This window comes from Anabas testudineus, chromosome 13 (genome assembly GCF_900324465.2).
Source record: "Anabas testudineus chromosome 13, fAnaTes1.2, whole genome shotgun sequence".
Taxonomy (NCBI): Eukaryota; Metazoa; Chordata; class Actinopteri; order Anabantiformes; family Anabantidae; genus Anabas; species Anabas testudineus.
Genome location: NC_046622.1, coordinates 18,628,908 through 18,641,175, shown reverse-complemented (window position 1 = coordinate 18,641,175; position 12,268 = coordinate 18,628,908). Strand labels below are relative to the sequence as shown.

General features: G+C 41.2%; 1 protein-coding gene across 1 annotated transcript; it reads left to right on the top strand.

Moving 5' to 3' along the window:
- capn12 (calpain 12) lies at positions 1-11,977 on the top strand. The gene is made up of 22 exons (XM_026374281.1): positions 1-279; positions 963-1,032; positions 1,715-1,833; positions 3,957-4,090; positions 4,229-4,400; positions 4,485-4,568; positions 5,137-5,222; positions 5,320-5,397; positions 5,684-5,853; positions 5,950-6,200; positions 6,300-6,311; positions 7,256-7,335; positions 8,062-8,184; positions 8,589-8,625; positions 8,740-8,811; positions 8,923-8,968; positions 9,305-9,366; positions 9,724-9,792; positions 9,881-9,959; positions 10,067-10,183; positions 11,093-11,145; positions 11,261-11,977. Exons 1-22 carry the CDS (start codon positions 73-75, stop codon positions 11,285-11,287), a joined length of 2,148 nt encoding a protein of 715 aa, XP_026230066.1. The 5' UTR covers positions 1-72; the 3' UTR covers positions 11,288-11,977.
- The last annotated feature ends 291 nt before the right edge of the window (positions 11,978-12,268 follow it).

Below are 12,268 nucleotides of genomic sequence, written 5' to 3'. Positions count from 1 at the left end.
TGTACTTAAGCCTCAGCTGCTGATATGTTGTGCGTCTTGGATGAAGAGTTTTAGTGTAACTTCTCTGGCAGCATGGCGACTGACACCTCGGCGGCTCCTCTGGGCTCTCCAGAGAACCCGGTGAAGTTTCGCGACCAGGACTTCAAAAGTCTTCTGAAGGAGTGCCTGAAGTCCCGGGTGCTGTTCTCGGATCCAACCTTTCCTGCAGACCAGAAGTCAATCGGAATGCCCGAGCTAGACCTGGATCCCAAAAAAGCAATCAAGTGGCTGCGACCCAAAGTGAGTCCACTTTGAGCACAACATCTGCACATCGTGCATGTGCAGATGTTGTAGAGTGTTTTGTTACCAGCTGCATGGGTCTCAGTGTATTTACATAATAATAAAGCTGCAAACTAGGATGCCATGATAGAAAGAAAGAAAGAAAGAAAGGAAAAGTTATTTACATTAGCCTATGTGAGAATATGTTGCCATTGTTTGAAACTGTCTGCAGGTACACTAACACTAAGTTTCCTTAGAAGAAACATTATCTGCAAGTTGCATGCTTTAGTCATGCTGTGCATGTTCAGACAGATGCCTGTACATTGAAGTAATGTTAAATGTTTTTCCCAGTATCTTCTTGGCGTTGACTCTTATCAACAGGGTTGGTGTGCTTGAAGACATATGTTCAACTGATAGAGATTCAAAGTGTGGCTCAGGTCTGAGGTAGTAATTAAAGACATAATAGTGAAAGTAAACCTCTCCAGGCCAGAAGAAGGCATGTTTAGAGCAAAACACAGTCCAAAGACATGCATGTTAGGATACTCTGTGACTCTAAATTGCTCATAGGTGTGAATATTTGTCTCTATATGTCAGCTGTGATAGAGAGTAACCTTTTCTGCTGAGGTTTTATTAACAAACTGCTCATGAAGGTGCGTTTGTTGTGTGACAGCATCTTCTGCTAACACTCTCCTCCATTTGTGAAGGAAATCACCAAGAACGCTGTGTTTGTAGAGGACACGATCGGGACCACAGATATCTGTCAGGGTCAACTGGGTGAGTCCATCAAACAAAAACGTTCACTGACGTTAAAATCTGCTGCTCCTAAAGGAATGGGCGGTCAAAGCTGAAACACATCACGCACAGTTTTCCTACACCGGCATTGTGCAACATCATGGAAAAGTTACCACACATACTTCGTTCCGACTTTATTAGTACTGTAAAAAGCAGTGACTTCAGAACGAGATGGCTGCTCCCCACAGCCACATAAACCCAACTTCAAACACTCAGTGAGGGGGAAAAAGCCCCCTGATAATTCTAAAATCTGCACTGTTCAGTCTGTTTCCTATTTGTGGTAAACTGGGACATTGTTTTGTGTACGTCAGCGAACTCAGAGATTTCTGGATAGAAGGTTTGTGTCATCACCAGTTGTGTACAAAGATGTTGATGTTACAGATCAATACCTCCTCCTCCCTCCTCCTTCTTCTTCTATGGTACCCCAGGATGTGTTTTTAACAACAGTTACTGCAGCATCTCCAGATGTCCAACAAGAAACAGATGTTTGAGGAATGTGGGTTTTTACGTGCCTGTGTGTACAGGACTGAGGGATGCATTATGTCAATGAGTGCCCAGTCCACACAACCACAGTAAGACCTGAACGTGTGTGGCCAGTCTAGCTGAGAAGCGGCTTATATGCTGCTCCTTTACACCAGCTTAATGTGCTTCTGTTGTTTATCAGGTAACTGCTGGCTGCTGGCAGCACTGTCCTGTCTGACCATGCACCCTACGCTCTTTGTGAAGGTGGTGCCATCCGACCAAAGCCTGTCTGATGCTTATGCAGGGATTTTCCATTTTACCGTAAGTATGGACAAAGTGGGTGTACAAAAAATCCTCCCTGTCATTTCTTTGCTAATGAGAACATTTTGCGGTGGTTAATATTATTGTTAGACCGTCCTCCTTTCCCCATGCTAGCCAGCTAAAACTCACACATCAATTGCCTGTGGCGAAAACAGATCTTCCTCATATGTCTGGCTGTAAACCAGTCTGGACATTCACACTGAATTTTAAACCATTTAATGCAATTACAATGCATATTCTTTATGTTTAGTTTACATTGGATAACACACACACACACACACTGAGAGGACATCCAGAATTCATATTTCAATTCAGTCAACAATCTACACAGTTGAACCACACGTATCATCTTTTAAATGGATTCATAATGAATTGGATGTATTAATACAGCCTTCTTCAGGAAACGGAGGTTACAGTACCAGAACAACAGAAGACTAGAAAAACATCACCAGGTTTGGATGGTAGTGTCAGAACATGGCACATTTTGAACCCTTTAACCCAGTAGAGTATGTTTTCCACAGCCTACCTTAGTATTGTTGCTGACCATGTCCATCCCAGGTCACAGAACTAAGATAATCTTAAATGAGTTTCTTGTCTCATTTATAGTACCCTATGTCTAGTTCATATACTGTATAAATCCACTGATCTATGGCAGCAATTCGCTGCTTTATTCTCTTGGACTGAGTCCATTTTCAGTAGCACGCCTTCTTACTTAATTGTACAGGTATCAACTCATCCTGATGGCCTCGCCCATATGAAAAGACAAACACAGAACATGATCTTTATCACCTCATTGAAGCGGCTGATTCCAGTCAAAAAAAAAGTTCATCATTCACTCGCTTCTCATCCTTCTCAGAGCTATAAAGAATAATCTTATGAGACATGTGAATCTTGTACAAGCAAGCAGAGTAGTCACAAGATTTGGCTCAGTGATTATTTTGCCTTGGAGCCGTCTGCCTTGTCCTTTCACACCCTGACATGACCTAACAAGCAGGAAGGTGGTAGCTCATTTTGCCCCATCAAGGTGATGACAGTCCAGACATGCAGGTAGTGACTACCTCTGTGACACACACACACACACACACACACACTCACTCAGGCAGCTGCACTCTTGAAAGACCAGTGCAGGCCTGCTCTTGGCCGTTGTTTTGTACACACAGTTAGCAGTACAGTACACACCCCTCATGACCAGTAACCGCCTCAGGAGGTGGTCACACAAAAGAACTGTGTCTTAATTTACCTCTGGGACAAAGTTTTATTTTACGAATGTGGACAACTGCTACTTCCTTCTTTCTTTATGTCGTTTGATGATTTTTGCTTTGGGTTGTACCTAAATGTGTGGTGTGACAGTGTGGTATTGCATGGTTTAGTAAGTTTATCTGTGGAGAACATTTACAGAGTGCTCCACAAAAAGACAAAGAGTCAACACAATGAAACAGAAACACAATGAAATATAGCAAAAGAGGAAGAACAGAATTGTTTGCCCAGCTCATTATCTCTCAATTTACCTAAACATTGTAAGATTAGATAAGCAGCTGTAAACTGGATGTACTGAACAGAATAAAGTATAATATTACTAAAAAGAGGTTACACATGACTACTTTTAGGAAAGGGTGTTCCTCATAGTCACGGGCGCCTGCAGCTTTACTGATGTGTTCACCCTCACTTCAGCACCACACTACACAGACTCACTGCTGAACGTAGTGGAACATTTAGCTGCTACAGAGCCAGATATTTGGCTCAGGAGCTAGAAAAGATCAGACAGAGAGCTAAAAATCAGGCAATATTGCACTTTCATTTGCCAGATGGCTGGGAGCATGATTTGAAATGAATGCTAATGTTGCTCCATGTCTGCCAGTTGAGTAGATAGCAAACTGTTCCCTAACAAGTGTGCCATCTCGACGTAAAAGCTGCTAACAAGAAGTGTAACAGCTTGATTCTGCTGCCCCCACGAGGCCAAACGACCTACTGTTCCAGGTTTGAGGATTTATTGGGGACGCATTGTAATGATCGGGACGTTTTGTGCTTTACACTCAGCCTTCCCCTTCATTATCTTTATCTTCCTGAGTCATTACATCCACCTCTCTCCTCTCCCCGTCTCTCTGTCCTGTCTTCCTGTGCAGTTCTGGCAGTATGGTGAGTGGGTGGAGGTGGTTGTGGATGACAGGCTGCCAGTACGCGAAGGCCGTCTGCTCTTCAGCTACTCTCACACCCGCAATGAGTTTTGGAGCGCCCTGGTGGAGAAGGCCTATGCCAAGTCAGTTGCCACTACCGGCATATGTTTCTGGGTTGTAACGTCTGACATCACCCACTGTTTTTCTGTGTGTGTGTTGCTACAATGATACCACAAAAACACACAGCCACCAGAGATAACTTTCTCACCTCCATCGTGTAGGTTAATCGGATCATACGGAAGCCTGAAGGGGGGCAACATTTCAGAGGGGATGGAAGATTTCACAGGAGGCATTGCGTACTCGTTGCCCGTCTCATCTCGTAGCCCTCGAGTCCTCTGGAGGGTTCTGACGGGGGCCCTGTCCAGAGGCAGCCTGCTCAGTTGCTTCATCCAGGTACATACAAACCTCAAAATGCTCCTACTACACAGGTAAACCCTACTTTACATCTCCTTGAGCTGTTTCTTTGTGTCATCACAGGCCACCGACAACCGTGACATAGGTAAAGTGACAGCAGAAGGGCTGGTGAAGGGCCACGCTTACGCCATCACTGAAAGCGACAAGGCCAGTATCACACAGACACTACACTGAGGCTGAGGAGGAAGTGTTTGTTCATTTAATCAATATGTCGATCTTCTGTTTTACTGTGCTTTTTAAATATAATCACACAGTGAGTAGTTTCTCTGTGAGAAATATAAACTCACTCAGATCAATCAGATTTCATCAGATTTAATCTAATGTCACTTTTCCTGATCTGTATGCAGCTGTTGATCTATCAGATAATCCTAACATGTGTTATCTCATGTCCTCCCAGTTTTGTATAATTGTATTTGATGTCATTTCATCTTAATCTAATATTACTTCCAAAATGATCTGAATCTCATTTTATTGAATCCTAATGTAGTTCAATCAACTTTAATATTGAATTTAATCCAACTTCGTGTCATCTAATTTTTTTTCTTCATTTTTTGTCAGTTTATGTCTTCGCCTCTCATCTTAATATTGTTATATTTTATGTATTTATCTCACTTCACACTCCCACTGTATCATGTAAAAACCAGAATCTCATCTCATACATGGCATTTCATATCATATCATTGACACACTGCTTTGACTTCTCTGTTCATTTCAGGTGACTAGAGGGTCAGACGAGGTTTTGTTGCTGAGGCTGAGGAACCCCTGGGGCTTTGTTGAATACTGTGGACCCTGGAGTGACAAGTGAGGGAGACTCCTGTTTGTGCATGGATTAACAGAAAGCCCATTATTACAGAAGCTCCACAGATGTAGACCTTCGTCTTTGTATGTGCGATTGCAGGTGTAAAGAGTGGGATGATGTGGACAAAGCTGAGAAAGAGAGAATTCACCTGAAAACAACAGAAGATGGAGAGTTCTGGTATGCCACGGATGGACGGTCAACATCTAACCAAAACACACATCAAATCTGACCTTTAACCATGCTTGTTGCATTTGTGGCACATGTGATGATCACATTACTGCATACGTGCAAACACACCATCATGCAACTGTATCGCCAATATTACAATACGGCCAATGTTATCATGAGGAGTGGGAGACCATTATGGTGATATATACAATTTTAGTGGTAGATGCTGAAACACACAAACAACAAATGCTTACAAACAACAGGGTCTCTAAAATAAAATGATCCTCCCTATTAGGATCAGTGTCGAGGACTTCAGCAATCTGTATAATGTTGTGGAGCTCTGCAGTGTGAGTCCCGACACTCTTGACGGTGAAAACACACCCGTCCCCGAGTCCTGGACCATCAGTGAACATAAAGGATCGTGGGTACCAGGGTGCTCTGCTGGTGGTAGCCGCAAAAACAACCGTATGTTTTCAACCTCCACAAACAAAACTTGTATTTCCCTACATGTGTGAGTGAAGGGTTCACACTCTTTTTCCACACTGCTGTTTATGTGTTCAGAAACATTTTGGAAGAATCCGCAGTTTAAGCTGGTGCTCAGAGAGCAGGACCAGACAGAGGAGGACGAAGATGAGGATGAGAACGACGACGATGATGAGGATGCAGTCGAGGGGACCACGGATAACAAGAAAGAAGTGGAGAAGCCGAAGCACAAAGGCAAACATTGCACTGTGCTGGTGGAGCTGCTGCAGAAGAACCGCAGGCAGAAGGACAAACTCAACTTTCTCTACATAGCTTTCCACATCTACAGGGTGAGAAGACACCTCGTTCAGTGAATGTTTTGCATCTCAACACCTTTATTCTATTTCTGGATAGACTCACATGTGTCTTTGTGTTTCTTATTTTTGCAGATTCCTTCTGAGGTGAGTATATATTGTAATGAGCTGGATATTCATGTGTATTCTCAAACATGTCTTTATCAAATAGGAGGCAACATTTTATAAATCAGACTGCTGCATTAATAGTAGACTCAGAGGAAGAAGACAAGGCCTCGGGGAGTACTTTAAAGTAAAGGAGAAATAAATTCTGACATAGGAAAGTTTTTAAATAGCAGGTACATATATGCAAAGCAGTTTCTGACTGTTCAATTAAAGCATAAAAAGGAGAGAACAGCCACGTGTGGTAATACAAGCCACATGTTTAGCCAGTGACAAACATTAGTGCACTGTGTGGGAGAGTGCAAAAGGTAAAATGTTGTACTTTATGGTGAGAAATGAGACAATTGCATGTTTGTTAACCACTGCAGTAGCTTTGCAGAATAGGTACACTGAGGTAAAAGACAAACGCAGCTTCTTAGATGCCCAGCTGTGAAAGGTTTATACTGTCATTCGAGAGTGAAAACCTGAGTGTTAGGTTGTGTTTGTTAAGTAATGGAATAATACGGGATATAGATGTAGGTGGATCAATCAGATCATATTTAATGAGACGTAATTATTCCTTTAATTATTGTTATTATAAAGTAATGATTAGGTAAGTGCATTGTAATACAGCATGTGAGCCCTTGTTTCCTTTACAAGCAAATGTGAACTCATTTCCCCTCAAATCCAGCATTGCTTCCCATGACTGTACCCTATAGGAACACATTATTTAGAAAAATACTTAACAATAATGAGTGGGTGAAGTAAATAAAGCAATAATTTCCCAGCGGTTACTCATTTTTTCCCTGTAGTCCTATTTTCTTCTGTATCCAGTATTTTATGTACCATTTGGAACCAGTAAGTATTTTACTGGTTTACACTGTAAATAACACGTTATATTTCTATGTTACCAAACTCTCCGTTTATTTCTCATATCTTTCTCCGTACAGCTTCAGGGCGTATGTCTGGATCGCAACTTCTTCATGAAAAACCGCCCCGTGGGACGTTCTGGGAAATACAAAGCTCTGAGGTACAGACTCTGTCATGTGAGGAAACGGCTGTTTGCAGTTTCTAATGTGGTTGGAATTGCAGAATATTTGTGGCTGGTGCTTTTAACTGGTTCTTGCAGGGACTATTCTGTAATAACTGTGCGGGACATTTTCACATTTTTTTTATACTATTAAAATCTTTGTAAAATTAGAGCAAACCTTAAATGATGTGAACCACTGCTGTTTATTAGACAAAAAGATAATTATATTATATTATAGAATTATATTATTATAATATGATTATAATAATCATCATACCAATATAAACCCTTTGGGAAAATCATTTACGTTCTTTCCACCATTCCTGTGGATGGAGCTCAATGTCACATTTCTGTGATACTGTCAATATAAAATTTATATTAGCTGCAGAATTTTGAAACATAAGGCTGTTGTATTTTCTTTATCTGGGGAGAGAACTGAAATATAATTAAATAAAAAAGACATTTCTGCTGATGAAAACTGACAAAAACACACACACACACACACACACACACACATGTGCAAGAATCCCTATACAAAATACTCACAGATAACACAACAGAGACAATTCATTATACATATTGATAATAGCCAATGGAGGCCCATTAGGAAGAAGTACTCTCTGTACTGTACAAATATAAAACATATATATATATATATTGTTTCATTTGATCATTGAACATTGTGTAAGTGTTGGAAGTTAATAACATATTAACTTTGTCTCACAGAGGTGCGTATAGGAGGCTGCGTCTGGACCCTGGCAACTACATCATCGTGGCGTCCACCTTTCGACCCAACCAGCCTGGGGATTTCTTTGTTCGCATTTTCTCCAAGATCGGAAACACTCTGGGGTAAGATAGAAAAAACTTTGAGGGCCTGACGGACCCATAAACAGTGGGAAAAAACTGAGGTAGGACTGTTGATCTCAATAGAATTAGTAGCTGGACGTAATGTTGTTAAGTCATGGATACACAGCACTTCCTGAGGCCTCCACAGCATCCCTGAATCACCTCCTGCCACACTCTCTCTTGACAGCACAGTCATAGTCACCCACACTCCTCTGTACCTACACTCCAATTTAATACTGCTGTATAAAATGTAAATTTGCAATTAGTCTCAGCAACAACAGGATTATAAAACAACTACCTCACAGTCAGTTATACAGTGCACTTCAGTGGTATTAATGCTCGCTCTGCATTGTCCAGCACTGTTCTCCATCTGAATTTAACAATCTGATGTTTTCTTTGTGTTCTAGGGCTCATGACATCAGCTGCACCTCTGGCTACACGCCAGTGAGTTCACAAACCTCATCTACAGTATCAGCACTAAAACACAAGTTGACGTCAAACAAACACAAAAACATATGAATCTTGATGGGTTCTTTTTTTTACACTTGTTGTGAACAGGTTATGGCAGCTCCTGCCGTCCCAGAGGACCAAGTGAGAGTTCAAGAGATATTTAATGAGGTTGCTGGCTCAGTAAGTATTCCTCATCTTCCCACTGATCCACAGTACTTCAGCTAACTAACATGTACATTTGGGGCCTTATGGTTGAACAACACAGAGTGATCTCCTTACTCTTCCTGACAGGATGACAAGCTGGACGCCAAGGAGCTCATGGATCTATTAAACTCAGGTTAGAGTGTCCTCACATTTTATCACATATTTAAGTTTCATCTGAGTCCGTGACTGAGCTTCTGTTCCTCTGGCAAACATCACACAGCTGTGATCTTTGACTCTGTAATACCTGTAATGGGCACTAGATGGGAGCAAATAGTGGTTTGTTGGCTTCAAAGTTGAACAACGACAGAGGTCAGGAGTCTAGACGGAGGCTCTCAGCTGCAGTCACATAAAGACTGAGATTCTTTAAGTAATAAAAGTGATGACACTTGTTCTCACCTTCCCCTTTTCCTTAGTTTAATCAAATTGAAATCGTCATTTTATCAATATGTGTCTTCCCTCCCAATCACAGTTCTTGACAAAGACTACCATCTTCAGCTGGAGACGTGCCGAGAGCTCATTTTTGGGGAGGATGTATCCTTTGATCCTTAGTCAGTTTTTAATACTGTTTATTATTATATAATGATATAATTATGTTTTAATATGACTCTCACTCTAGTGCGGCATTCGGCACAGTTCTTGCCTGAAACCTTTCACCCTGCACTGTACACACATCTCATCTCCTCGACCTTACAGAAGTTCTACATTTCACATGAGTTAATATAGGAACTGTGGTTAAAAGTGTGACTGACCTCTGCTGGTTTCACACGTTTGCTAGTTTAGTCCTTTTTTAGTCCTTTCGTTGAGTCACCGCGCCGCCCCACTGTTCTTCCTCTTAACTTCATCTCTCCGTCTCCTGTCCTGTTGAGATGTCCTTAATTCTGCTGGCAGACTAACGGGCGCTCCCGTCTCAGCCGTGAACAAACAGAAACCCTGCTGTCCAGTTTGCGCAATCTGCAGGTACAGCTCAGTGTGTGTGTGTGTGTGTGTGTGTTTAAAACATAAAAAGAGTTATGTCATTTGATTCTGATGCTGCTTTCCCTCTTAGTCCATCTTTACACAGTTCGATGTGGACTCTTCTGGAACCATGAGCCCCTTCGAACTCAGTTCAGCATTGGAAGCTCTAGGTAAGCATGAAAACACACACAAACACACACACACACACACGCACAGTCACGCGCAGATGTTCGCTGCTCTTTGGCTTCATGCCGTTGTTCGCTCATCTGTTTCGCAGGAATGCAGTGTGATAGCAAGGTGGTGCAGCTGCTGTGTGAGCGGTTCACATCTGGAGAGCTTCAAATGCCCTTCCACAGTTTCGTGTCATGTTTCACCAGGCTGCGCAAACTTTTTGGTAACACACAGACACAGACACACACATCCATCTAGATGTGCACTACATAATTACCTACCCTGTCCCTATTATTCAAGTCACTTGTCTGACAGATGCAGTTACTTTGTCGATTAGGATACATCATGAGTTTATAAGGGACAATGTGCTGTATCTATTCATAAATAAAATGAATGTTGTGAATCAAAACAGGGCAAAAAAGAAATTAGTATATATTTATACATATTTGTTTATTTATAACTTTATTTTTACTTCTTTCTTCTGATGATCTTACTCGTTTGTGCAGGTCTGACTCTTAGTTTGGGAACCACCGTCTTTACCAAACTGTATGAAAAATAGTTAAAACTCTAACAACAATAAGCAATTAAAGGTAACATGAACTGCAAAACAAGTACTTTTACTTTTTACTTTTGAGTACATTTGAGCAGTAATTCTTTTACCTTGTACCTTTTTTATCTTAGGTTGTATTTTATGCATATTTAGACTGTGACTAAATAAACAACTATTTGCCAGGATTTATGTATTAAAAGTGAAAAGAAGTCATTCGATGACGTTCTTGTAAGAAATTGACTGTACTAGATACTACGTCTGTACTCTGTACATACAGTATGTATGTTTGGTCTACTCAGTCTAACAGAAATAATATATTTTGCTTATTTAATATTACATCAGCTGCTGTTAAACGTGTGCGTGACCTCTGCTGGTGTCACATCCTTTGCCAGTTTACAGTTTCTCTCGTTGAGTCATCGCGCCACCCCACTGTTCTTCCTCTTAACTTCATTTCTCTGTCTCCTGTCCTGTTGAGATGTCCTTAACTCTGCTGTCAGAGCTCAAGTTGATGCACGAGTTACTGAGTGTTGAACCTTTGTATCTGACACTGCATACACTCATTTCCTCCTCTCTTCTCCTCAGCGGTGTTTGAATCAGAGACCAGTCAGGAGGTAAAAGACCGAGGGATCAATGCTGTACGTATCTGTCCAAATATGCTCTTTGATGTATTCATACCAATCTGGATCTGAACACATTTTTGACTTCGTGTTTCCTTTCTCTCTGCTATGTCCATCTGTTGTTCCTCTGTAGTGGCTGCTTCAGTTTCTGGTGCTGTGAAGCCGTTTTATGGAGAGGATCTCCACATGGACCCGGCTGAGCCACAGTACTCTGCTGATTTCAAAATGCAGACCAAACAAACTGTCTTTCAGAACTGTTCTTTTCATAGCTGTGGTTGTACTAGTTTATGCTTCGCTCTGGCACGGCTACATTCTTGCTTCGTGTCGCATCACTATACTTCTGGCTGTGGCCTCTTATTGAATTGACTATTTTTTCTTGTTGGAAAGTTATGCAAATGATTATAGAGACGCTCAGTGACCAGAGCCACAATAGACTACAAAGAGAGTGAAACGAAGAACTACAAAGAGATGCAGAATGACAGAACAAATAACAGACGCACGAAAGAAAACGCGACTACAAACACACAAATGCAAAAAGACTACAAATATATGCAAAGTGATTAAACAGTTGCTTTTTTTCGTAGCTATTTTGTGTCTCCTCAAGTCTCTGTGTCTTGCAACACTGAACAATGAGCGACTTCTTACATGTCTGTGCCCAGAAGCAGCTATGGTCTTATAACAGAGTACGCAGCAACTTCATTTAAATGTTATGTAATACTAAGAGATTACTCATAGGAGTAATACAATTGACTTCATAATTACAGGTGTGAGTTTAATGGTGTCCTTACTCCCTACTCTGTCTTTTCAAAGCATGGCTCTGTAAAAAATAAAATTCTCTCGAAAACATAAATATAGTCCACGTTATTGTCCACAGTTGTTCTCAAATTCATTTCATGTTCTCACGTTGCTCCATAGCAATAGAACAAAGATTTAAAATTAGCCTGAGATGAAAAAGGAAGCCGTGCTTCTACGTAAAACTCTAACTTGAGTCAAATGGTACACATAACTGCAATTACACAACTGAAAGAAAAAAAAAATCACTGCAACCCCAACAGTTTACTCATCCACACACACATGAACATACCCTGGGTAAGATGTGTGCACACACTCATTGACAGACACACACACATACACTCAGAGC

What these genes read in the sequence shown, in the direction of transcription:
- capn12 (XM_026374281.1), top strand. Translation starts at nt 73, where the DNA reads ATGGCGACTGACACCTCGGCGGCTCCTCTGGGCTCTCCAGAGAACCCG. An exon ending in CAGGGATTTTCCATTTTACC is followed by an intron (nt 1,834 to 3,956) that starts GTAAGTATGGAC and finishes CTTCCTGTGCAG; the next exon opens with TTCTGGCAGTATGGTGAGTG. An exon ending in TGTGGACCCTGGAGTGACAA is followed by an intron (nt 5,223 to 5,319) that starts GTGAGGGAGACT and finishes GTGCGATTGCAG; the next exon opens with GTGTAAAGAGTGGGATGATG.